The sequence below is a fragment of the Caretta caretta genome, chromosome 9 (assembly GCF_965140235.1).
Source record: "Caretta caretta isolate rCarCar2 chromosome 9, rCarCar1.hap1, whole genome shotgun sequence".
Lineage (NCBI taxonomy): Eukaryota > Metazoa > Chordata > Testudines > Cheloniidae > Caretta > Caretta caretta.
The window spans coordinates 40,707,182-40,732,893 of record NC_134214.1 but is presented as its reverse complement, the minus strand read 5'-3'; the positions used below and the strand labels follow the sequence as shown (position 1 = coordinate 40,732,893).

At 40.8% G+C, this 25,712-nt stretch overlaps 1 protein-coding gene across 2 annotated transcripts in view; it reads left to right on the top strand.

The window, feature by feature from the left end:
- CLSTN2 (calsyntenin 2) overlaps nt 1-25,712 on the top strand; it is a 694,230-nt gene that overhangs the window by 652,548 nt on the left and 15,970 nt on the right. For both annotated transcript variants that reach the window (XM_048863731.2, XM_075132232.1), the window contains 2 exons: nt 15,948-16,114; nt 23,408-23,556. In XM_048863731.2, the coding sequence (XP_048719688.2) occupies nt 15,948-16,114; nt 23,408-23,556 (316 nt within the window). The remainder of the gene's footprint in view (nt 1-15,947; nt 16,115-23,407; nt 23,557-25,712) is intronic.

Genomic DNA, 25,712 nt, shown 5'->3' with positions numbered 1-25,712 from the left:
GACTCCGCTGTTGCCGTAGCGGCAGCAGCGTCCGGAGCTCCAGGCCCTTTTAAATTGCCGGCCCCAGGGCAGCTGCTCCCTTTGCCTCCCCCGGCCTGTACAGACCCTACCAGCAGGGGTGCCGACAGGGGAGGCAAAAGGGGCAGGCTGGGAATGGACTAGTGCGGGTTCTTACCAGTATGAAGTACTGGCCCGTACCGGCTCACTTTCACCCCTGTATTTATACCAATAACAAAAATTGCTTGACCTTAGAACAGAATCATAGAATATCAGGGTTGGAAGGGACCTCAGGAGGTCATCTAGTCCAACCCCCTGCTCAAAGCAGGACCGATCCCCAATTAAATCATCCCAGCCAGGGCTTTGTCAAGCCTGACCTTAAATGTAGTGCTTTTCATTTTCAAAGCATTTGCAAGACATAGTCTCATAGCACTGCATGATGTACTTAAGAACAGATGGGAGAAGGCAGAGAGGTTGGTGCCTTGCTAAAGGCCACACAAGAGAACCTGTTGCAAGGTGAGGAATCTGAATCAGAAATTCCTGAAATGGGAGCTGTTCTTCTGAGCTTGTTCCAGGTTATAAGAGATGGGAATCTCTTTCAGCCACAGTTTTTTTCATCATCTGCTTTGGAATCCATGTTGAGCTTGCTTAAAATTGAACCACTCGCTTGCTAGTCTTGTCTTCCCTTGAGGAACATCATGTAGGACAGTGGTTCTCAACCAGGGGTACGTATACCCCTAGGGGTACGCAGAGGTCTTCCAGAGGGTACGTCAACTCATGCAGATATTTGCCTAGTTTTAAAGCACTAGCAAAGTCAGTACAAACTAAAATTTCATACAGACAATGACTTGTTTATACTGCTCTATATACATACACTGAAATGTAAGCACAATATTTATATTCCAGTTGATTTATTTTATAATTATATGTTTAAAATAAGAAAGTAAGCAATTTTTCAGTAATAGTGTGCGGTGACACTTTTGTATTTTTATGTCTGATTTTGTAAGCAAGTAGATTTTCAGTGAGGTGAAATGTGAGATATGCAAGACAAATCAGATTCCTGAAAGGTGTACAGTAGGATCTGATGTAGGAGACTCAGACAGAGAGAATTTTGCTTTTTGTCATAAATAACATTTCAGTTTCACAATAATTCTTTCCCCCTGCTTTTATGGCATTGTTTATCACATCCATTCTGAGGAGTTAGGGGAGTTATTTGTCCTTACAGACACTCGCAGAATCTTCTTTCTCCCTTCAGCTGTTCAGATGGAATACAGGAAATGCCAAAGTTCCATTCTGGATTCCTCTTAAGTCTTCCTTCAAAAGCAGCTGTACATCTTCTAAATTTATGCTCTCTTGGACTTAACTATATGATAAAGTTAAGCTTGAGACTTGGACACGTCAAGTGTCCTATCTGCACCAACTAGAATACTTTAGATCAAATTTCCAGAATTTGTATTCCTTTAGGTCTTCATTGGGATGGAAGACCATCATGGGCCTGACTGGGATTCTCATCTTACACCAGGTTGACTCTAACAAAACTCCAGTGACATCAGAGAAATTACTCCCGCTTTACTAGAGTATAAGTGAGAACTGTGTCCAAAGCATCCTCATAGTGTAAATGAATACTACTATATTCCCTGCTTTTGTCAGTCTTCAGGAATTTCATTTAATTTTGCATTCCAGTGAGAAATCATGGGAGAATTATGAGTAATTTTAATAGTGCTTTAAGAACTAGCACCTAAGTAGGGGCTTCTATTCTCAGTTGAAGAATATTATCCTGCTCCCAAATAAAAACGCTTGTTCTTATTACCATTACTGTCCATAATCACATACTGATACTATACTGCTATTTGAAATTCCATTTGCAACAAGTCTTTTATATGTTACTATTTCACAATATTTTATAGAAATGTAGGACACTTTTTATTCTTCACTGAGTGGGGATCTCTTAGTACCAAAGTAGGAGCTTTTATTCTCAGCAGTTCACTTCCATGTTTGCTTTTCACTTTCTTCATCAAATACACTAATCTTTTGCAATGTACACCATCCAAATTTTGTTTTTATTATTGCCAAAGTGCACAGAGAAATTAAGTAAACTTCCATGATATTTTTATGCTAGTCTGTTTGTGTCCATATGCTTTTTCCAGGATTCTTTTAGTGGGTGCAATCATATCAACAGCTAAAAAAAGGTGGAATCCTGAAGTGCTCTGTATGAAGTCCTGACAAGTGTGATTGGATTTCTAACAAGATTTGATCCAGTTTCTACTGAGAATTGTTGCTGAATCCTTCTGAGCATTTGCAGTGAGAATTCATGCAAAATGATGAGTTCACTACATTTTCCAAATGATGATGCTGTAGACCAGTGGTTCTCAAACTGTGGTCCATGGATGGTTCCCTCTAAGGTGTGTGTCTGGGTGGCCACACACAAGAGAATGAAGGGCCACCCACCTAATTAGTGGGGCCGTTCAGGTGTGGCTCCACTAATTAGGTGCCTGGACCCTGGAGAAGACGTACATGTAAGGTGAGGTGGTGGTCCTAGGATGAATAGGGGGTAGGTGGGAGGGGATGAGAAGAGGGGTTGGGGGGAATTTGGGACTTGCAGGGCTGTGGTGGCCAGAGAAAGAGGTGACTTTCTCCAGCTCCAGGGCTATGGTTGCCTGGGAGAGATCCCTCTCTTTCCCAGTCCCAGCTCGGGGCTGCCGTGTTGGGAGAGAAAGGGCACATTCATTGCATTAGAAGGGTAAGACTACTGATATTAAAATATGAGTTGTACTTTTATTTGTAGATAAAAAAATAAGTTAATTATTATTAAGGTTTTTTTTTATATAGCGCTTTTATCCAAAGCGCTTTACAATTGTTAGCTAATGGTACAAACAACATTTGGAAAGATCATTAAGTGATCCGCTGAGATCCTGAGCAATTTTTAAGTGGTCCGCGGGAAAAAAAAGTTTGAGAACCACTGCTGTAGACCATTAGTGTAGTTGCAAATACATCTGTCCCATATCTTAAAGAGAATTACAAAGCAAAAACTAACCAGTCCTTTCTGTCCCTCATGCTGCTGTATGTTGTATTGATGGTGGTCAGATATTATGGCAATGAGGACATTATAAGAACATATAAAGATTCCCTTTATACTTTTATTTCCGCTTGTCCAAAATATAGTCAGAATTATCTGCAAATAAGTAACTTCTTAGCAGCTATTTTTACTATTTTGCAGTTGAAAAGAGGCCACTCCTGACTCCCTTATTGATGACGAGTAGGGCCCTACTAAATTCATGGCCATGAAAAACGCATCACGGACCACGAAATCTGGTCTCAGCAGCAGCAGCAGCGCAGAAGTAAAGGTGGCAATACCATACCATGCCATCCTTACTTCTTCACTGCTATTGGTGGTGGCTCTGCCTTCAGAGCTGGGCTCCCAGCCAGCAGCCGCCCTGTCCAGCTGCTCAGCTTTGAAGGCAGTGCCGCTGCCAGCAGCAGCACCGCAGCACCCCCCGCCCCACCCTCCCAAAAAATCCTTTTGGGGTCAGGACCCCTACAATTACAACACCATGAAATTTCAGATTTAAATAGCTGAAATCATGAAATTGATGATTTTTAAAATCCTATGTCTGTGAAATGGACCAAAATGGGCTGTGAATTTGGTAGGGCCCTAGTGATGAATAGTACCTTCCTTCTTAGGTAGGATCATTGATTTCAGTGAGAATATGCATGAAGTAAAGTACTACTCAATATAAGGGTGACTAAATTGGACCCTAATGATAAATTGTGAATATGAAGGTGAATATGTTTCAATAATAATATACCTGTTCCTTAAATGATACATTTGTGTACTTGTAGTAGCTTTCCCTGTCAACATTTAGGGAAGGGGATTTAACTCAATTGCAACTCTTCAAAAGGCTGTTCCTGTATGAAGCCGTGGTCGGATGAATTTTTGTCAAAGCTGTGACTTTGATGTAAGTGGTGGTGTTATCATTTTAAGTCTAAAGTGCTGTTATGCCTTTAATGTTAAAGGAAATCCATTTCACTTTTCTCACTGAGGGCAAGATTGACATCTTACAGGCTTTTAGGGGCACAAGAGAGACCTCAGTGAGGACCACTGCTTCAACCAGGAAGGAGATGTGGCTATGGCTCGGCTCCCAACACACCACCAGCCACTCTGTAGGGGTGTAGCAGTAGGCGTGTTTTCCTTGCATAACGGAGAGCACCCCTTCAGCTGCACATTGCAGACTGGCACCATAAAGCAACGCTAGAGCCCTTTATGAAATTACACCATGGAAGTTTCGGGGCACAGTGCTAATTTTAGAATTTAGCCATATTTAAATCAGACTGGATTAAAAATATCTTTCAACTAACAGACATACAAAATAACCATTTTAAAACATCTAAAATACTATGCATCTGAAAAATTGTTTGACTAATTATAATAATTATTAGGCTAAAATATGCAAGCCAAACTTAACTGCATGCAAGTAAAAACTGATGCCCTCTCAAACCCAAAATAAATCCTAGAAGCAATGGAGGGTGCAGTGACTGGAGAAAGATTTATTTTAAAAAAACAGTTCATGATATTAATATGGCTTGATTTCCTAGGACTGGGGGTGTAATTTCTTGTGTGGTGCAGGTTCTTGAGGACCTGAAGTGTCTGGGGTTTTCTAAATTGGAAATTTAGTCTTACTTCTGTTGATGTGTTACTTTATAAGCAAAGAAGGTGGGTTTTATGGCTGATGAGCCATCCCACCAATCACTTACTGCTCATGAGCTTGCAGTGTCCGTGCCAGTCTCCTCTCCTATAATAATAATAAATGCTTTGTACTTATATAGCCTTGTCATAAATATAAAGGGAAGGGTAGGGAAGAGTAAACACCTTTAAAATCCCTCCTGGCCAGAGGAAAAACCCTTTCACCTGTAAAGGGTTAAGAAGCTAGGATAACCTTGCTGGCACCTGACCAAAATGACCAATGAGGAGACAAGATACTTTCAAAGCTGGAGTTGGGGGAGAAACAAAGGTTCTCTCTGTGTGTGTGTTGTTTTTGCCAGGAACAGAGAAGGAATGGAGTCTTAGAACTTAGTAAGTAATCTAGCTAGATATGCATTAGATTTCTCACCTGAGAAAACCTGGATTTGTGCTGGAAATGGCCCACCTGTTGATCACTTTAGATAAGCTATTACCAGCAGGACAGTGGGGTGGGAGGAGGTATTGTTTCATATTCTCTGTGTGTATATAAAGTCTGCTGCAGTTTCCACGGTACACATCTGATGAAGTGAGCTGTGGCTCACGAAAGCTCATGCTCAAATAAATTGGTTAGTCTCTAAGGTGCCACAAGTACTCCTTTTCTTTTTGCGAATACAGACTAACACGGCTGTTCCTCTGAAACCTGTCTCTATGTTTTGAATCTGATTACCCTGTAAGATATTTACCATCCTGATTTTACAGAGGTGATTCTTTTACTTTTTCTTCAATTAAAATTCTTCTTTTAAGAACCTGATTGCTTTTTCATTGTTCTTAAGATCCAAGGGTTTGGGTCTGGGTTCACCTATGCAAATTGGTGAGGATTTTTAATCAAGCCTTCCCCAGGAAAGGGGATGTAGGGTTTGGGAGGATTTTGGGGAGAAAGACTTTTCCAAGCGGGCTCTTTCCCTGTTATATATTTGTTAGACGCTTCGGGGTGGCAGCAATAAAGCCCAAGGGCAAAAGGTAAAATAGTTTGTTCCTTGGGGAAGTTTTAACCTAAGCTGGTAAAAATAAGCTTAGGGTTTTTTTCATGCAGGTCCCCACATCTGTACCCTAGAGTTCAGAGTGGGGAAGGAACCTTGACACTCATCCACCCAAAGCTCTCTAAGCACTTTACAAACACCAGTGAATTAAGCCTCATGACATCCTTCCATGGCAGAGAATTATAATTTGCCCCACTTTATAGGGGGGAGAGTTGAGGCACAGAGAAAAAAGGTGTTTTGCCCAAGGTCACAAAGCAAATCTTCGTCACAACAGAGAATAGAACCAGATTGCCTGACTCCCAGTCCTGGTCTTTAACAACAAGATAATTCTTCTTCCCCCTTTCAGGTTCTACAATTGCTGTTTCTTGCTCCTAAGCAGTCCAAACAAATGAGGTTAGATTGTCCTGTAGTTACATTTTCTAGCATTCTGCCCTGGTAAGAAGTTTCTTCTGAATGAGCCCATTATATTGTGATTCAATTTATCTGAGGATGCTGCAAATGAACCCTTTTACAGGGTGAGAAATTACTTCCATTAAACAAAGGTTTATAGGTTCTCACTTTGATCCCCTCTTTGCTAGCAATCATTCTGTGAGAAAAGTGAGCAAGTTATAAAACTTGGTAATCTAATCAGCCATTGTACCACAGACTTGAACTTCAGCCAGGTTTCTTTGAAAAGATAAGGTCCCAATTTTCATACTCTTCTCAGGAATTGATTGTTTCTTTATGTATCATTCCCCACCTCTTGTCAGTAAAGTGGTGACACAAGTTAATTACTGCCACAAGGTTATATTGTAGTTTGTCATAGCTGAAAGTCATTATTTTCAATATTACAACCTATTCTTGTTGTGGTGTCTTGGAATCCATGGTGAGAGATGAGGTAATTAACTTGGGTTGACTGCATTGTACATTTTAAGAAGGGTAAATTCTTTAGGACAAGCCTGTCACCAAGCAAACTATGTAAGCATAAATACAATAGAAAGCCAGGACTGAAGTAATTTTGGTTCTTTTGTTTTGTGTTCTCTTATTTCTTCCTTTTCCCATAGTTCAGATGAATACCTGAATTGTTGTTATAGAATCCTTTTGTGGAATAATCTCACCTTCCAAGAAATCCAATTGGCAAAACAATCACCAAAATGTATATGCAGTATGAGAACTGATTTCTAATTACACAAGTCAGTGAAAGTATGTTAGGAACAGTGCAATAGAAGGCGGACTAAGAATACTGAGAGAAGGGAGAAGAAACTGCCTGCATCTCTCAGGATTTCCTAAGTGTTTAGGGAGATCCCAATGGGTGTAGAGCCAGCTTCTAGCCCCCTCCCTGTAGCCCTGGCGTACAGCATGTGTTGGAGAATGGTGCATTCCTTCTATTTCCATCTTGATGGACAATGACTTGAGGGTCATTGCCAGCTGATGTATGTTAGAACAGATATTAGGTTGCTCCAAACTGGGGCTGAGGTGAAGCTGGAAAAGAATCAAAGAGTCATAAACCCTTCTTTTTTTCCTTTTGTGTCAAACAGATTTCAGATGCAGCAGAGAGTATGACCCTGCACATATGTACACAGGTGCATTTGCTACAATAGTAGGGGAGTCTCTACACTCTCCTTTTGTGTTGCTCAACTTTCATCACATCAGGACTAGACAAGATGCAGAAAAATGCAGCCTCTCTTCACAAATCTTTGTTAGCATTATATACACAGCAAAAATAGAATAGAGCGTGGGTATTTTCTGTCAGAGCTGAATTCATGTTCAATGGTTAATTCGGTGTGGATACTTGCCTCTTATTTAATTGTATTTTCTCTCCTGGGGATGTGCATCAGGCTCTGGGATGTTATTCCAGCAGTAGGCTTATAGTACAATGGTTCTGTGTACAGCATTAATTAATTTAGCATGAATTGTGATTTACTTTGAGAAACAGAATACAAAAATTAGAAATTGTGAGGGGGTTTTTTGTTCGTCCCCCCAGCCTCCCCAGTAATTAAGAAAGATAAGTTACAGCATGAGGTTACAACTCCATAGCAAGTTGCCCAGTATCTTATTTGGAAGAACATTGTCTTCCTGAAAGGGCAAGGGTTGCAACAAACCTTCGTTCTGTGGATCTCATGTATGGCATATAGACAGGCTGGAATTTGTATAGCTGATGGCAGGTAGCCCTTAAGCGTTCTGTGGACCTAGGACTAGTTCGGATATTGCTTTCAGACTTCAAGCCATGAAGGCCCCGACACCACACCAAAGACAGGTTGAAATGGTAGCATAATGTTCATGAAATTAGCTCTTGCGTTGAGTGCTATGGCACACACTCTATTTTGTGCTGACTGAGAGATCTGGGGTGGTAAATTACACTGCTGGGGAATCTTATTCCCTTATTGGGACCCTTCTTGGGATACACTGTAGGTTCCTCCTCTTCTTGTTTAGTAGAAGCCTCTATCTATTAGTTCTCTAAATCCCTTCACAAATACACCATTGTTGACACAATAGTCAACAGCTAGTTCTCTCACTATGGAATTAAACATCAAACTCCAATCCACAATCAGAAAGCTTTGCAGCAGGCCTCATATTTGCTAGAATCATCCCTGTCAGGGCCACAAATAGCTGCTCCTTATTTCTTTTCTCTTCATGGACAAAATTGGATACTCCTCTCAGCTAATACTGTTGTTCAGTTTTCCCTGTCAGGTGTTTCAGCATCCCAGACCATCAGCTAGCTGCTGAAGTTGTCTTATTTGTTTTTTCTTGACTTCCTTTTTGTTTAAAAGCCCCCTTAAAAGTATTACCAAGTTTGCCTGGGCTCCGCTGGCGCATTAATTCTTTGACTCACCATTTTCTTTTTATGAGGCAAGTTGTTTTGTCTTGTCTGTTGACTCATAAATAAGTTTCAATTCAAGTTCCTTTTCTATTTACATTTGCTGTCTGGTTGTAGCTCTCCTCCCTCTGTTTCCCCTGCCCCTGCCCCCCATGAACCTGGAAGATGCCTGACACTGACAGCACGACCAGTCATTATAATACCTCAAAAGAATCACAACTCAGCTGGATGTTGTCTTGAGCCATCAACTCAGGCAATAACCTATCATTGTGTCTGGCCTTCCCTGATGCTTTCAGCACATCTGGCAGCCCCAAAGAGAAGGTCCTTGAGATTAGATGAATCAAAAATTTTGGTTGAGGGCTGAGGCTAGGCATTGGAAGCTGGCACTTTAGTGCAAATTTGGCATTTTAGAAAAAAGTGGCACTTTGACAGTCTTGAAGCAACTGCCTGGACACATCAGTGCTCTTACCTTCACAGTGTGTCACTTGATTCTAATTCAAAAGGTAAAGCAATTGAACCTTCCTTGAAATATGTGTAGAGACCTACCCGTATTGATGATGAGCCTCATTTTAACGGCTTATATGTCTTGATGTCTGCACTTGAGACTTCAAGGACCTTCAGTTCTCTCCAGACCCTCTGATTCTATTTTCAGCAGAACCTACTGGTGGGTCCACATTACCAAAATGCTTGTTATACGAAGGTCCTCCACCACATTGTGTTGTGCTCTTGAAACATCAGACATCATTTGTGTCAGTGGTTTTGGCCTCATTCGAGACACACACCAGTAATGCACCAACTGTTTTGATGGCATGGATTCTTGCAGTGCACTGGTCTAGCTTAAGGCAGTAAAGGCATGGATGATTGTGGCAAGATCTGGACCAGAGCAAAGAAAGTAAGATTTTTTTGCATGTCCCAATATAGAAAAAAGTGCTTCTGGCTATCTGGGAATCCAGGAGTTGGGAGGTGTCTGGCATACTTGAGATTGCAACCCACTCTGACATGCTCAATACAGGGAGCAATAATAGACTTTGGCAGTTTCTTCAGATGCCTCCGATAGCCAATTGTCTCCTCCATTTTATATGAGTTGAGTTTATGCCAGATAGCCTTCATCCATCTATTTGTTTCTGCCAGACATTGGGAAAGCAAGTAATTGCCTCCATCTGGGTCTGATAAAAAAGCAATGCACACTTGTATTATCAGCATATTAAAGATACTGTGACCCCTGCTGCCTCACTGAACTGAACATACACATTAAAGAAGAGGAGTTGACATTCTGAAACTAAAAGCACTTGGAGAGTTGCCTGTCACCATTCTCTGGGGAATAAGCAGAGGCACTCTCAGGTTATTCCATTTCTCCATGGATTGCAGATATATCAACAGCACTCCATGGCTGACAGCATGGAAGCTAATTGCAAGAGTTCCCCTCATCATTCGCTGTCATGCAACCCAGCATACAGCACCCAAGCGTAACTATTTCCCTAAGTGAATTAGTGCATTGAGGCATGAATCTGATTCATCATCTCCCTCTGTAGAGTTTCCAGCTGGGACACTAAATGAAACTCTATCAGAGAAGATAGTGTCCTTATTCTCTCAGTCCTTGATACTACTACAGACTCTTAGAAAAGCATATCAATATCTGATTGAGTTTAACTGTGAAGTGGCTGACTATGAGGAACAGCTGACACTGAAATTGGTTGAGATAATCTAGATCAGAGGTTCTCAAACTGTGGTCCGTGGACCACCAGTGGTCTGCGAGCTCCATTCATAGTGATAAATAGTTCCCGCTGATAGTTCCCGCTAAGGTGCATGCCTGGGTGACCGCACACAAGAGAATGAAGGGCCACCCACCTAATCAGTAGAGCTGCACTGGCATGGTTCCACTAATTAGGTGCCTGGACCCTGGAGAAGACACAAATGTAAGGTGAGGTGGTGGCCTTGGAGGGAATAGAGGGGTAGGTGGGAGGGGGAAGTGGGGTGAAAAGAGGGGTTGCGGGGAATTTGGGCCATGCAGGGCTGAGGTGGCCAGAGAAAGAGGCAACTTTCCCCAGCTAAGGAGCTGCCAGGGCAGGGGAGAACCCCCCCCCCTTCCCAGCCCCAGCTCGGGGGCTGCCGCGGCAGGGGAGAGAGGGAGAGACCCCCCCTCCTTCCAAGTACCAGCTCGGGGGCTGCCGAGTGGGGGAGAGAGGGCACATCCATCGCATTAGAAAGGTAAGACTACTGATATTAAAATATGAGTTGTGCTTTTATTTGTAGAACAAAAAAGTTAATTATTAAGGGTTTGTTTTTTTTTAAATATAGCACTTTTATCCAAAGCACTTTCCAAATGTTGTTTGTACCATTAGCTAACTATTGTAAATATCATTAAGTGGTCCGCCAAGACCCGCAGCAATGTTCAAGTGGCCCGCAAAAAAAAAAAAGTTTGAGAATCACTGATTTCTAGATCAATTAGATGGCTTGCTTTGAAGGACAGCTCTGAAGGACAGGAATTTGCACGTGCTATGCCAGAGAAGAAGAATGTTTTAGTTTCTGCCACACAATGGCATATGAGTTTAAAAATTCCTTATATTGAAGGTGAGCTGGTTCATCACCAGACCTCTATCACCAAAGCTTTTGCCTTTCTTCCTGGTTACTGCTAGCCCCATATATATATATTATCATTCAGGAGATTTCCAGCTAAAGGCATCTGAGTACCCTACATACAAATGCAAAAGATTATTGCTTGGACTCAGCACTGTAACAGAAATTCAAATTTTGGTTAAAAGTGTCACAGACAGAGAACTTTCTTGGAAGCAACTCACCCTTCTACCCCTTAAATTTTATTTTGAGGGGATGTTTCTTAGCATGTGTTTATTTTAGGTATTATGGGTCAAATTCAGTCATCAGGTAACTGGATACAACTCTGTTGAAGTAAATAGGTCTGATTCTGATGTAAGTTGTACCGGTATAATCGAGCAAAAGCACCAAAGTTAAATGGAGTTACACAAGGATAAAACTAGATCAGAATGAGCCCCAGAGGAGTTAGCGGTGTCTTTAGAAGAAGAATATCCTGCTCCCAAATAAAAACGCTTGTTCTTATTAACATTACTGTCCATAATCACATACTGATTCTATACTGCTATTGGAAATTTCATTTGCAACAAGTTTTTTATGTGTTATCAGTTAGCAATATTTTATAAAAACGCAGGACACTTTTTTTATTCTTCACAGAGTGGGGATCTCTTATTTTGTACCTTTGGAAAACAGAAAATTACTGAGTTATAACAGATCAGCACTCATCTATCCTGTCAATTTTGCCTTCAAAATTGGGGAAAGCTTTGGTTTTCGATTCTTGTTTTACTGTATATTTTGTTCATTTTGCATGGTGGTGGCAGTTACTGGCTGTTGAAGTGCACAATAAATTGATATAGGCTCATTGGTCTGAGAAGATATCCGAGTTGAAACACTGAGCTATAAACATTGCAAAATGTCCATGTGCTATGAGACCCATGATGGTGGTCAGTTAAAATTACTGGTATTTACCATAAAAGGACAAGAATGACAGGTACATCATTTTCTCTTTATCTCTGCTAAATAGTGCTATATGGAAGGCTTATTTATTGGCCTATTTCAGCAAACTATGAGATGCATTCTTCTTTCTAAGCATGCGTGTACAATCATTCCTGTTTATTCTAGTGGAAGTTACCTCACCCTATGAAGAAAACAGCATACCTCTGTAAAGTTTAGAAATGATCTATCTGAAATAGCTATATACTTGCATAGACACCAACTATACAATACTATATACTTGTATAGACACCGACATCATTGTGTGTAAGCACCAGAGTAGTATCTGAGCATGTTGTTTCAGATATTTTTGGTGTCTCTGGTTATTTCTTCATCCACCAAGCATTCTAGTAGACCATTTCTAGGAAATGGTCATGGCTTCTTATATGAAAATCAGCTTCCTGGTTTTACGCCTTTATAAATCGAGTGGGAGGTGGCGGGGGAGTGGGGGGAGAGGGAGTTGTGCAAACTCTCAACCCATCCTGAAACTCCCCAGCATTCAGGGTAGAACATTGCTACGTCCAACAGGGAAAACACAAGCTTCCTTTCACAGCTGGCCAGTTCATAGTGGGGGGAACATGACCCCCTCTTTTGCTGGGCCTTCCCTGTCTCCCTTTTGGGGTGGTTAGCTCCATTAATAATCATAGCCCCATGCAATCAAGTGAATGCAATCACTGCCATTGCGAGCAGCTCCTGCATAGAGGAAAAGGAGAGGTTAAAGGGGGAAATGCTCCTCTCACCCCTACTGCCCCTTCAGAAGCTAATCACTGGCTGGCTGTCAGATTCGTGCACTTACTGACTGTAGAGTTGCAGTACAATAAGTATTTTAATAGTGATGGGCAAATCATATAAGGTTTGTGGAAGTTCATTGATTCCCAGCATGTCAGATAATTTTTAAAACAAGAATTTTATACTTCAGAGATTGTAACAGCTCCAGATGGTCATTCTGCTTTCTTGTAAACCAGTTTAAATGGATTTTACAAGTGGGTTTTTGGCACAATAATATTCTCTTTATGTGTATTCAGTATGGTCCATGGTCAATTATGTCATTTTAAATGACACAATAAAGACTTCTTCAAATGATATGTTGTAATCAACCACAATATGTAGCTTCAGTTGTATTGTAGATGTTACTACTGTATTTCCTTATATATACTTAGGGAGTAAGGGAATATCAAGGAAGGACCCCAGTGAGACATTCCAGCTAATCTAACAGGAAAAGATTATGGGAAATATGATTCTATCATGCCTTCTTCATCCTCTTCTGTATCCTCCCACTTGGTCCTGCAGGTTCATTATTGTTTCCCTTCAATGTCTACATTTCAGTGTGGGCCAGGACGATGAAGCTGTATGATGAATCCCCGGGAAACTGGCAAACCAGTTAAGTGACCAACTACAAAGTGAAAGGCCTGAACCCAGATTAATAAGAAGCAAAAAATATCTGTGCATCACTCTATTCTCTACAGCCTGGCCAAGATGCTTGAATCATCCCTCTATAACACTGACCACACAATGATCATCTTTAGTGTTGTCACCTTCAGACAAGACTACGGTGGTTCACCCTAATTAGTTGTCATGGCTTTCCTTGAAATCTCCCCAGAAACACCATATAGTGTAGAATGAATGCCTACCGACTGAGGCCCTGTGAGTGGAGATCACCTACACTGAAACCATTGCCCTAACTTCATGTTCGTTTCCTGATACAATTTAAGGAGTAGGCTGTAATCTTTAAATCCTTGAATTGTGTACTTCTCATCCTGCATCACGTTACAACAATTCAGATCAGTTGGCAAGCTCTTGCTATTGGTTTCTGAAGTTTAAAACTCCAGGATCAGTGTCAGGGGTTTAGCCAGAGGCCCTCATCTGTGGAGCTTGGTCTCTTAGGGAGTCTGCTAAAGCCTGAACATGCACAACTTCAAAGCACAATTAGAGGCCCTCCTTTTTTTTTTTTTTTTTTTTTTTTGAGCTCTTGTCTGGTTTTGGGGGAAGGGTGTGAAGGGTATTTTGTTTGATTTTATATTCTGTTTGAGGATATTCCTGACAAAAGGAAAATGAATGTTAATTCAGTTTAATGTGTTCTTATGTACTGTAATTTATATTTTAAAAATATCTACTGTACATAAATACTTAACTGCTAATTTTAAAGAACACCTACTATTACTTTGTCGCTATTACTAGGTTTTTTTTGGGGGGGGGGAATTGAATGTGGCTTTGGTACACTAACCATTTTCCAAATGGTGTTATGAACTCGGTAAATACTGAAAGGCCTAATGTCCAGTAGAAACTAATCCTGAATTAGAGATGTTGAAAAAATGAAGGTTTTCTTGTACTCTGCAAAAATCCACCCAGAGAAACTTTTCTACATGATGGACAGCTTGGAGAAAAAGACTGATTTTTTTTTCTCACTGTGGGGAGTTTTCTTTGAGATAAATAGTGATGCCAAATGTGATGCCATCAGAGAAGACAAAAGGGGATGCTCTTTGGCTGAGGAACGCATCTAAGAGTACATGGTGACATGTCTGCTTCCGTGACTGGGGAATGAAGCAATCCCAAACCTATGTCTACAAAACCTTCCCCCAACCCCATTACTCCAGTGTGTATTGTCACATTATATATATATATATATATATATATAATATATATATATGAAATAACTGTTTTTTCTGTAGTGAGTACAGTGTTGAGAGAGAGTGGGGAAGGGAGTTCTCAGGGGTTTACTCATCAATGTCTAGAAGTGTACCCAGAAGAGAATAAGGAGATTTATACAAAGTGCTCGCGGGCAGTAGCTCAGTAACTCCAATTGCTTGCAAGTGGTGGATGTTAACATTTATTATTGACCACGAAAAATGATGCTATACTTGAATACCGTTCAGATGCTGCATTTGAATAAAGTAGCCCGTTTGCCTAATGAGTTGACTGTAGTATGCCAATGCATCTATGACTTCCTGTTCACTTCTGGTGGCAATTCATGATGTTTGAAACCCTGTAGGATTTGAATTTGGAGAAGCTGCCTCTTTTTGCTCTGTTCATTTCCTCACGTTCATGGCAGTTGGTTAGCCAACTCAATGAAATCCAGTGATAGTTAGAATGTTTGGAGGCTAGAGGCGGGCTGTACACAGAGGAAGGACCTCAACTCTAGAATTCACTTCTCATGTTAGTTCCCAAGAGGCCAAGTCTTGTTGACTTCCAGGATACAGTGATAGCCCTATCTTTTCTTTAGGATTTGCCTGAGGGGATGAGGTCAGGCAATGCTTATGTTAATCTATAGCTAAGCTAAATTTCTGGATGGAGTCTACTTTTACTTAACATTGTATAAAGTTGCATTGTTTTTTTAAAGAAATGCACATGCTGCCAGAGATTGTTGTGATGGACAAGTGTTTAGAAAAAGGACAAATAAATATATGTACAAACAAATACATTGAAACCTGTGTTTAGTCTGTGCAAGCATAAAATGGTGTACAAAATCTCATAAAAATGTTATATTTAATTTAGATTGTTTGCATCCTGTTTAAATTAAAAAATAGTCAAATACCTTTTTATTCACATATTCTGAAATAACAATACATTCCTGGGCAGGGATTTTGTGTGCTATGTTTCAACAACAAGTACATGTTTGAAACCCTTGAAAATAGTAGTTTACGATAATGGAAATGCTGACAAAACCTTAAATATAGTGGTGTTCCTGGATGCCATCACAACAATGCCTAAAGTGTATTCTAGTTGGGATTCTGTTCACTTGATTGTGGTAACTGGGATTGCAGGAGTTTAACAGTGTTTGACTAAATTGGATATCAAACCTATATTTGTATGTTACAATATTGTAAGATGAGTTATTAGAATATCTGTATTTGGGTATTATCAACAGAATAATTTTGCATTCTGTTTCTTCTAGGAGGGGAAGTCGCTAAGCCCAGATTTGCTCAGTATTTCCATGGCAGCCTTGCCAGTCTCACTATCCGTCCAGGCAAAATTGAAAGTCAGAAAGTGATTTCCTGTTTGCAGGCCTGCAAGGAAGGTCTGGATATTAATTCTCTTGAGAGTCTTGGCCAAGGAATAAAGGTGAGGGATGAACTGACATCATCTTTGATAAAATTTAGACCTGATTTATGAAGTGGAGAGCCAGAGGTAAAGTACACACAGTACAAATATACTCCTAGAAGCAATATAATTTCCCATAAAGTCATGCAAAGAAAAAGCATAAAGGAGAGGAGCTGTGATAATGCAAAGAAAAATATTTCCATTATTTCAACAATATACACTTAGAAAGTAAGGTGCCGCAGCTATTTCACAGTCCCTAAGGATTTCCAGGTCATGTTGTAAAAGCCCTGTTTTGGTACTCTTTACAAAAAGAAAAGGAGTACTTGTGGCACCTTAGAGACTAACAAATTTATTTGAGCATAAGCTTCTGTGAGCCACAGCTCACTTCGCTGTAGCTCACAAAAGCTTATGCTCAAATAAATTTGTTAGTCTCTAAGGTGCCACAAGTACTCCTTTTCTTTTTGTGAATACAGACTAACATGGCTGCTACTCTGAAACCTTTACAAAAATAGGCATGCTTCTACAGACTGCTGTATTTTATTGAATTTTGATCTGAAATAGCCTTAAAGTAACAGGAAACATAAGTGAAATATCATTTCATCTGGTGGCAGCTCTGCAAACTGGGTTGTGTGTTAGATTTAACATATATTTCACAAGGCAAACTACATTAATAGGACATTAAGATGGGACTATTAAGTATGCAAAAGTCAGGAAATGCAAAGATTAAATTTGCATGTGCAACTTTAACTGTGTTTGTATATATCCATTATCTTATGGTCTTTAATGACATAATCACGTTATAAAGTAATACAATATAGGGCAAACTCCTGGCCCCATAGAAGTCAATGGCCAAATTGCTAGGACTTCAGTGGGGCCAAGACTTCACTCATAGTTTTCTCTACTTTCTTGGATATGCATACGTAGCCTCTTGAATGTAATTTTCACCCTTTTATGCTGACACAAATTTGTCAGAATATTCCAGAACAGCTCTAGTTACTAAGAGACTTGTTAGGTAACAAATACTCCTCTCTAAACTGCATATTTTAACAAATTTGTCAGTTCCCAAGTATTATACATTTTCTTTTTAATCAGCAGCACAATCTTGCTTTGGCATATTTTGGGGAGTCAGCCAGTTCACTAATATTGAGTTATTTTAGCAGTATAGATAATCACAGTACAACCTTCCTTTGGAACAGAACAGAGAATTAAACAATTAACTAGGGAGGTAATTTAACTGCAAATTTATGTGGCCTCCACCTGGCAACAAATTGTCATTGTTACTCTGTGTTGTTATATTTTAATCTAGAGAATGTTGTGAAGGTACTGTTTATGTGTATTTTTCAGGGAAATTATTTGAGTGGGTTTTGACATATGCCAAATGTGGCATATACTAAGTAATACACAGAGCTGCAAGAAGATACACATGTGAATCTAGACAAGAGGTTATGTTGTACTCTTGATTTATGGTATCTGCAGACAAGAGGGCAAAATTTAAGTTGCATGTGCAAGCTTAGGACCAGATTCTTCAACCTTTACTTGTGAAAATAGGTAATACTCAACATGAGTAACAGCTGCAGGAGTTAGCTTTATGTGGTAAAGATAAGATTGTTTCACTGTCTTTAAACTTGAGTTTGATTAAAGTTTTTGGACAAATAATTTATTCGCTGAAAAATGAAGTTTCAGGTTGGCTGAAGCTATTAACAAATTTGATATAAATTTGCTGATTAGTTTCCAACAAAACACATTTTTTTGGAAGGGGACCCTAGATTGACAAGGGAATTTAGATGCCAATCACAAAAGTACCAGAGGAGGAGGTAGTCGTAGCCCCTTATACTCAGTAACCTTGAAAGCTGGCCTCCCATTTCCTAGGTGAGTGCCCCTAACCACTAGGCTACTGGCTATTCTGGGGTGGCACTCTCTGTCTTTCCTGTTGCATACATAATTACGTAGGCATAGAATCAGGGACTTGAGTTTGGGTCTCCCACATTCCAGATGAGTGTCCTCATTCTCACTTTCTTTGGACCAAAAACTATTCAAGCATTTTATATAAAGTGGAACACCCCTACTTCCACCACTACCACCACTTCCTCCAGTAGTTTTTTAAAATCTAGCCCTTCATTTTCCTTTGCTTTTATTAAAAATACCCAGAAATGAAATATTTTGTTTCATTTAACCCAAAATGAAATTTGTCAACTTTTCTGATTAGCTGAAAATACTGAAAAAAATCGGTTTCAGTTTCGGACAAACGAATGTTTTTTGTGGAACTTCCGGAGACCTAAAAAAACCCCAGTTATTCACCTTGTTCTACTTTAACCCTCGTGTCAGTATTGAGTGGCTCTATTTCACCACCTCATTCTTTCCTGGGTAAAACCTATTGCATGAAACCTTCTTTTTTTGTGGTACTACCTTTATATACTGAACAAAGAGCCCCAAAAGTACTCTATTTTCATGTTTTATTTATTATAGTGAGAACGTAAATGATTTCATAGGACTTCCACCCCAGCAATTCAGTAAATTTTGATGGCATGCTTCTTAGCAATGTCCTTTACAAATTAAGATTATGAATGTAACATAAGGCTGTTTACTAGAAAATCCTGTTTCCTCACAAATATATACCAATACATGTATGTTGGAATTTGTATGTCATAAGTCAGCTTATACTTGGCTCATGCTTATTAAAAACATACCTAGTCGTTGCACCCCTGTTGTCATTTTGAAATTGACATTATTATAGTAGCCTGTGGTTTCAGGTGTGGGTGGAAAAACCTCTCTTCAGTTTTGCCTCCCACTGCTGCTCCCGCACGGATGAATGGTTCTCTCTATGAACCAGCAGTGGGTGGAAGAAAAATGAAGTCCAGGGAATTTTTTTTCCTTCCCACACTGAACTTCAAAACGTTTTCAATTTCAGAATTACAACAGTGGCATGGTGTTTCTTTAAAGGTGCTTCTTTCATTTTTACCTCCCCAACCAGTCTGACAGTCCGAGTTGACAGCAGGAGGCAAAAATGGAAAAAAGCAGTCGGAGAGACACCAGGCAGAGTTTTCTGGTTGTGCCAAGAGGGAGAGGAACAGATAGAAGAGGCACAGTTGGTGCCTGACCTTGGGTTGAAAATTAATAGAGGAAGATAGTGTCCATTGTCCCAAAATAAACACACCTGGTGACATCAGATATTGTATGTGACTGCCATGGATATGTACAATATGGATATTTGAATGGTACCACCGCCGGAAGGAAAATGACTAGCGAATGTTAAAAGTTAGTAGGATTGTCAGTTGGTCCCTTTGATCTCTTTATATTTATCTAGAAAAGAACAGTTTAATACTGTCACAAGATTTCTTATGTTGCAATTTTTATCTTATGCTTCTTCCATGGTCTAATTTTCAGATATACACAACAAATCTTGCAGACACTGTCTATGCTATTTTTAACTTATCTCTCCCCTCTCCACACCCTCCAAGAGCAAGATGTAAACAGCCTAGGGCTTGTCTACACTACAAAGTTAAGTCGACTTAAGTTATATCAATGTAATTAAACCACTGTTGCATGTCAACACTACCGTCTTGTGTTGGTGGAGTGCATCCACAGTAGCAGCTCTTGCATTGACTCAGAGAGCAATGCACCTTGGGTAGCTATCCCACTGTGCAACTCACCACAATCTACCACAGGGTGTTTTGGGAAGGGTTTGTAATGCCTCATGGGGGCAGGTTCAGCATCTCCTGATTAGGTTTACTCCATTCCATCGGCATTCTAGTATGTTTTGTGCCACTTTTCAACAGCTGTGGTAACCTGAGTGCCCACCATCTCTGTTAGAAAACATGGATCCTGCACTGCTCTTCAGTATTGTGCTGAGCAGCACAAACACAACATGCCTGATCCAGCAGTATTTACTGAACTGTGAGTTTGATGATGGTGCCTTGGTTTCTGCCTTGCTATGCACCAGGAAAATAAACAATTCAAGATTGCTGTTGCCATTCACAGAGCAGCTGCACATGGTGGACCGTCTGTTCTGGGCCTGAGAAACAAGTGGTGGGATTGCATCGTTATGCAGGTATGGGATGAAAAGCAGTGGCTGCAGAACTTTTGGATGTGCAAGGCCACCTTCCTGGAACTGTGTGCGGCGCTCGCCCCAACCCTCTGGTGCAGCGACACCAAAATGGGAGCTGAACTCACAGTGGAGAAGTGAGTGGCGATTGTTTTGTGGAAGTTTGCAATGTCAGACTGCTACAGGTCAGTGGGGAATCAGTTTGGTGTTGGGAAATCCACCATTTGTGGATGCAAGTATGTAGGGCCATTAATCATGTCCTGCTACAAAGGACTGTGACTCAGGGCAATGTACAGGAAATAGTGGATGGTTTTGCAGAAATGGAGTTGCTGAACTGCAGTGGGGCAATCAATGGCACGCACATCCCTATTTTGACACCAGACCACCTTGCGACGGAATACATCAACAGAAAGGGCTACTTTTCTACAGTATTGCAAGTGCTGGTGGATCACCGGGTTTGTTTCACTGACATAATATGAACTGGTCAGGGAAAGTGCATGAAGCATGCATCTTTAAGAACACAGGCCTGTACAGAAAGCTGCAAGCTGTCCTACTCCAGGGGAAGACAGAAGGCAGCCCTCCCAAGAAATCTTTGGCAAAGGATTGCAGACTACCTCCAGGAAAGTTTCCTAAAGACCTCTATGGAGGATTCATGGGACATCCAGTGCACATAGACAAACTGTTCGGCAGGGCCACCTCTGCCCAGCTGTACAGGGGAATGAGAAGCAAATAGTGACTCTACCTCTACTGGTTATTTCACAGATGTGGCCCTGCAATATTGAAGCAAACTGAGTACTTACCCGAGGTTCCTTCCCTTGCATCAGGCTCTCCAGTGCTGGACTGCTGGGAGTGGCTTAACTGCTCAGGAGTCAAAATGAGATCTTGGCTTGCCACTCCACCAGATGCCCGTATTGCCCGTCCTCCATCCTCCTCCTCCTCCTCCTCCTTGTCCAGCACCTCATCTTCAGGGTTCACTCTGGTGACCTGTGACTCCAGGTCCTCCCAAAGTATCTACTGGCACTTCGTCGTGGAGGTGGGGTAGGCACCAAGGATGGCATGCAGCTACCTGTAGAATTGGCATGTCTGCAGCTCCACACCAAGCAACTATTTGCCTCTTTTGCCTTCTGGTATGCCCGGTGCAAGTCCTTGATTTTTACATGGCACTGCTGCGTATCCCTATTGTAGCCCTTCTCCTCCATGCCCCGAGCGATCTGGCCATAGATGTCAATGTTCCTATGGCTGGATCAGAGCTATGCCTGCACCCAGGAGATCCAGCACCTGCAGTGCTGCATGGAGCCAGCATGGTCAGCTGGGCAGTTATATTCGCTTTCCACACCAAGTAAATAGAAAGAGCAATTTCAAAAATTCCCCGGGCCTTAAAAGGGGAGGGGCGTGCACCCGTGTATCTGGCCACAGGGCAGCAGAGTTCAAATGGTGACTAGAGCAAACATGGTAGGGCATTGTGGGACACCTCATGGTGGCCACTTAGGTTAACGCATATTTATTAGATTGGCATAGCGGGCGGGAGTTAAAGTGGCGGGAGGAATATTGTAGTGTAAGCAACTCCATAGTCAACGCTGCCTTATGTTGACCTAACTCTGTAGTGTAGACTAGGGCTAGGATTTTCTTCCACTCCCTTTGGCGGCATTCCAGAACTCTTGCACCTGAGACATTAAGTTAACTAGCTAGCTTGAGTCACCCCTTGCTAATGTCATTCTTTGCTGTTGCTAGTCTACAGGTAAAAAGAGTGATATGCATGATCATGTGTAGTCTTAGTACATTCTTCTGCAGAAAATCTCTTAAATTTTTCATGATGTGTATTCACAAGGCTTGAACCTACGTCTCCCTGTCCTACTCAGCTCGAAGCTTGCCCTGCCTCTCTCATGCGCACATTCTATTTAATCTTCATCTTTTAAACCTTTTTCTTTTAAAATGTAGACGTTTGTGTGACATGAACTATAAAATATGTTCCCATAATCAACAGTCAGCCTCAGGAAATGACTGCATGGAATGAAAGTGCGTTTGGTATTAGTTTCCTTACATTTTATGGAGCCTAAGTGGGAGGATGTAAACTCAGAAGGTTGATCTGGTTTTCTGTGCAGCACAGATGGCTCACTGACCTGATTAACAGACATCTTTCAGAAGGAAATTAACAACAAACTCTCACTCTCTCACACACCTACACCAAACTAACAAAGGTAGAAAACAAACTTATTTGTCTGTAAATGAAGCTCAGAATTAGGGCTTGTCTACATAGTGGGGTGTGATTTCCACAGTGCACTGATGTGTAACACATTAATTGGTCCGTGTAGACCCTGCTGCTGCACATAACAGGTTGTCTAGTGTGCTTTACCATCGTGCTGTTTCACACAGCATGACATTAAAGCGCAGTCAGGAAGATTTAGTGCACGTGAGTGGGAGCTACATGTGTAATGCATTAGTGTGCTTTAGAAATCACACCCCTGCAGTGTCACTACTGTGGAAAAGCCTCACGGTCTTGGTGGTGATAAAACCAATCAGCATTTACAGTTCACATAGATGGGCTGGCCTCTCTCAGCGGGCTGCTACATTTTTGTTTTCAGTCTTATGAGCTTTGGAAAGGTTAGCACAGCTACAAAGACAACTGATGATTCTCTAATAAGACTTATCCGTTCAAATGAGCAGCGGGTTTTATGCAGGAGGAAGCCCCAGTTTACATAGTGATCCCTCCAGTGATCATGAGATAGAGGGAGGAGAATACCCTTGGTTGTGACTGTCATTCCTGGGGTTGTGGTAAGGAAAGTTTAATTGCTTTGTTCACTCATGTGGAAAAATATCTCAAAGATGGACTGGCATAAAAATACACAGAGGCAGTAAAAACAAGGCAGGACAAATTTTCTTCATGTATAACTCTTATTAAAGTCAATGATTTTCTACTAGCAATAATTTTTCCCTAGCATATCCTGTAATAATAATAATAATATGATGCATTTATGAAAAGTCGCATTTCAAAAATATGAGCAGCTGAGTAAATAGTGTAGATTCACAGTAGTTCGACTAGCTCCTCATTTACTATACGGTTAACTATAGCAATAACAATTTCTAAAATGTGTGATAGATGAGCATCTGGTGGGTACTTGTTCCTAAAAGCTATATATGTACTTAACTAATATTGACTACTCACAGCATTTGTTTCTTAAATTATTAGATTTTAGCCAGTCTCTCTAAATAATTCCTTAGAAGTGTGTTATCCATCTGTTACCCTAAATACTAATTATATGCATTTTCCCCAGTATCACTTCAACCCTTCCCAGTCAGTCCTTGTCATAGAAGGAGATGATATTGAGAATATAAATCAAGCTCTCCAAAAGGTCTCATATATCAACTCTAGACAGTTCCCTACCGCGGGCGTACGGCGTCTTAAAGTCTCGTCTAAAGTCCAGTAAGTTACATTCAGTTAAACTGATTAGATCAGTTATATTTTTAAATACATTATTTTTTCTTTGGAAATGTAAAAATAGAATTTGATTTAAAATATATGATAAACTATACCTTTACACTATCAAGCATAAGGCATGAGCTGCATTTGCTTTTATACTGAATTACTTTGTGGGTTTCTTATGTTTTGCTTTTATGGTGTCTTTCTTGTAAATGTAATTTAGTTGTGTACCATTTGTGAAGCATTTGGTCTATATTGAAGTGTCTGTGTGTATGTTATATATCAGTAGAAGGTCAGTATTATTCCCATTTGACCAATTGCTTAAGCTTTCTTCTGACATACTTATAGCCATAACTTTTAAATCAGGCCTTTTATAATGACAAGAGGGTACATCTACAGGAACAATGCCTCTCTGCTAGAAATAGCCTTTGCCTATATTGTGATAGGGCCACAATCACTGCAAAATTGTGGCATCTTGGACAAAGTAGAAATTACTGTGTCCTACTATTATCATACAACTATCACAGAATAGCGTAAACAACAATGATAACATTCCTCCATGGTAAAGGAACAGTCTTCCATTCCTTGTACACACAGACTTCAGTTGGAGTTGTTGGTGTCCAGGAAGAGCAGCACTGAGCCCATGATGCATTCCATTTAAGTGGATAGTTAGGTTCTTGATTCACATTTAACAAGACAACTATGTGTGGTAAACCCAGGACAAAGATACAAAAGGGGGTAGTAATTAGTCCCAGGGGATTAAAAGGCCCCTCCCTATCCACTGAGGAGAGATAGCCACTGGGCAATAGGGTTCAGCTGGAAAAGGGGTTGCTAGGGAACCAATTAGCTTCAGCTGACTCCATCTACTTGGGACCTTTTTAAACCCTCTGCTGGGTAGCAGGAGGAGGAGACTGAGGGAGTAGGGAAACTGCTAGTAGGCTGTTTGCAGCAAGACACCAAACCTTCCCAGTAGGGAGGCTGCACTTGCTCCCCAGAAGGGAAGGAAAACAAGCACAAGGGACTGACACAGGAGAGGAGTAGCAGGGCCCTGTGCAACCTATAGGGATTTGTCTTGCCCTAAACTTGAGTCTCCAAGGCTAAAAAGGACTGAGGCAAACAAGGTATTTTGCCACATATGTTATATCAATTTGGTCCTGTCAGGGTTCCCTCCCCACTCTGAACTCTAGGGTACAGATGTGGGGACCTGCATGAAAGACCCCCTAAGCTTATTTCTATTATCTTAGGTTAAAACTTCCCCAAGGCACAAATTCTTTACCCTTGGAGAGTACACTGCCACCACCAAGTGATGATCAGGGAAAGGACCACTTGGAGTTACTATTCCCCAAAGCCCTTACACCCCCTTTCCTGGGGAGGCTTGAGAATAATATCCTAACCAATTGGTTACAAACTGATCACAGATCCAAACGCCTGGGTCTTAAGACAATAGAGAAATCAGTTGGGTTCTTAAAAGAAAGGTAAAAATCACCTCTATAAAATCAGGATGGAAAATAACTTTACAGAGTAACAAAAGATTCAAACACACAGCAGAACTTCCTCTAGGCATAGTTTCAAAGGTACAAAAACACAGGAATAAACCTCCCTCCAGTAAAGGAAAAATTCACAAGCAAAACAAAAGATAATCTAACATGCCTTGCCTGGCTTTTACTCTCAATTTTTGTAATATGAGAGACTTTTAGGATGGTTTATAGGAGAAGGAGTTTTCTGACCTGATGCTTCTCTGCTTCCCAACAGAACACACACAACAAAGCGTTCTGCGCGTGCCACCCCCCCCGATTTGAAAGTATCTTCTTTCCCCATTGGTCCTCTTGGTCAGGTGCCAACCAGGTTATTTGAGCTTCTTAACCCCTTACAAGTTAGGAGGAATTCTAGGCTACCCTTAGCTGTATGGTTATTATAGGTCCCTTATGTTAAGCTTACAATGATTAGTTATCTAATTAACTTTATTTTTTAACCATTGACTCTTTTGTTAAATGTTAATTAAGTGTCTAAATGTTTCTTGCCTACTGACCTTACTAATGATTGCACTTGCCACTGAAGTGTTAAACTACTCAAAGGTAATTCCAGTAATTGTGAACATTTGTATATAGGCCCACGTGAACTTTGCAACCCAGAACTGTTCGTACCATTGCTAACTTTTA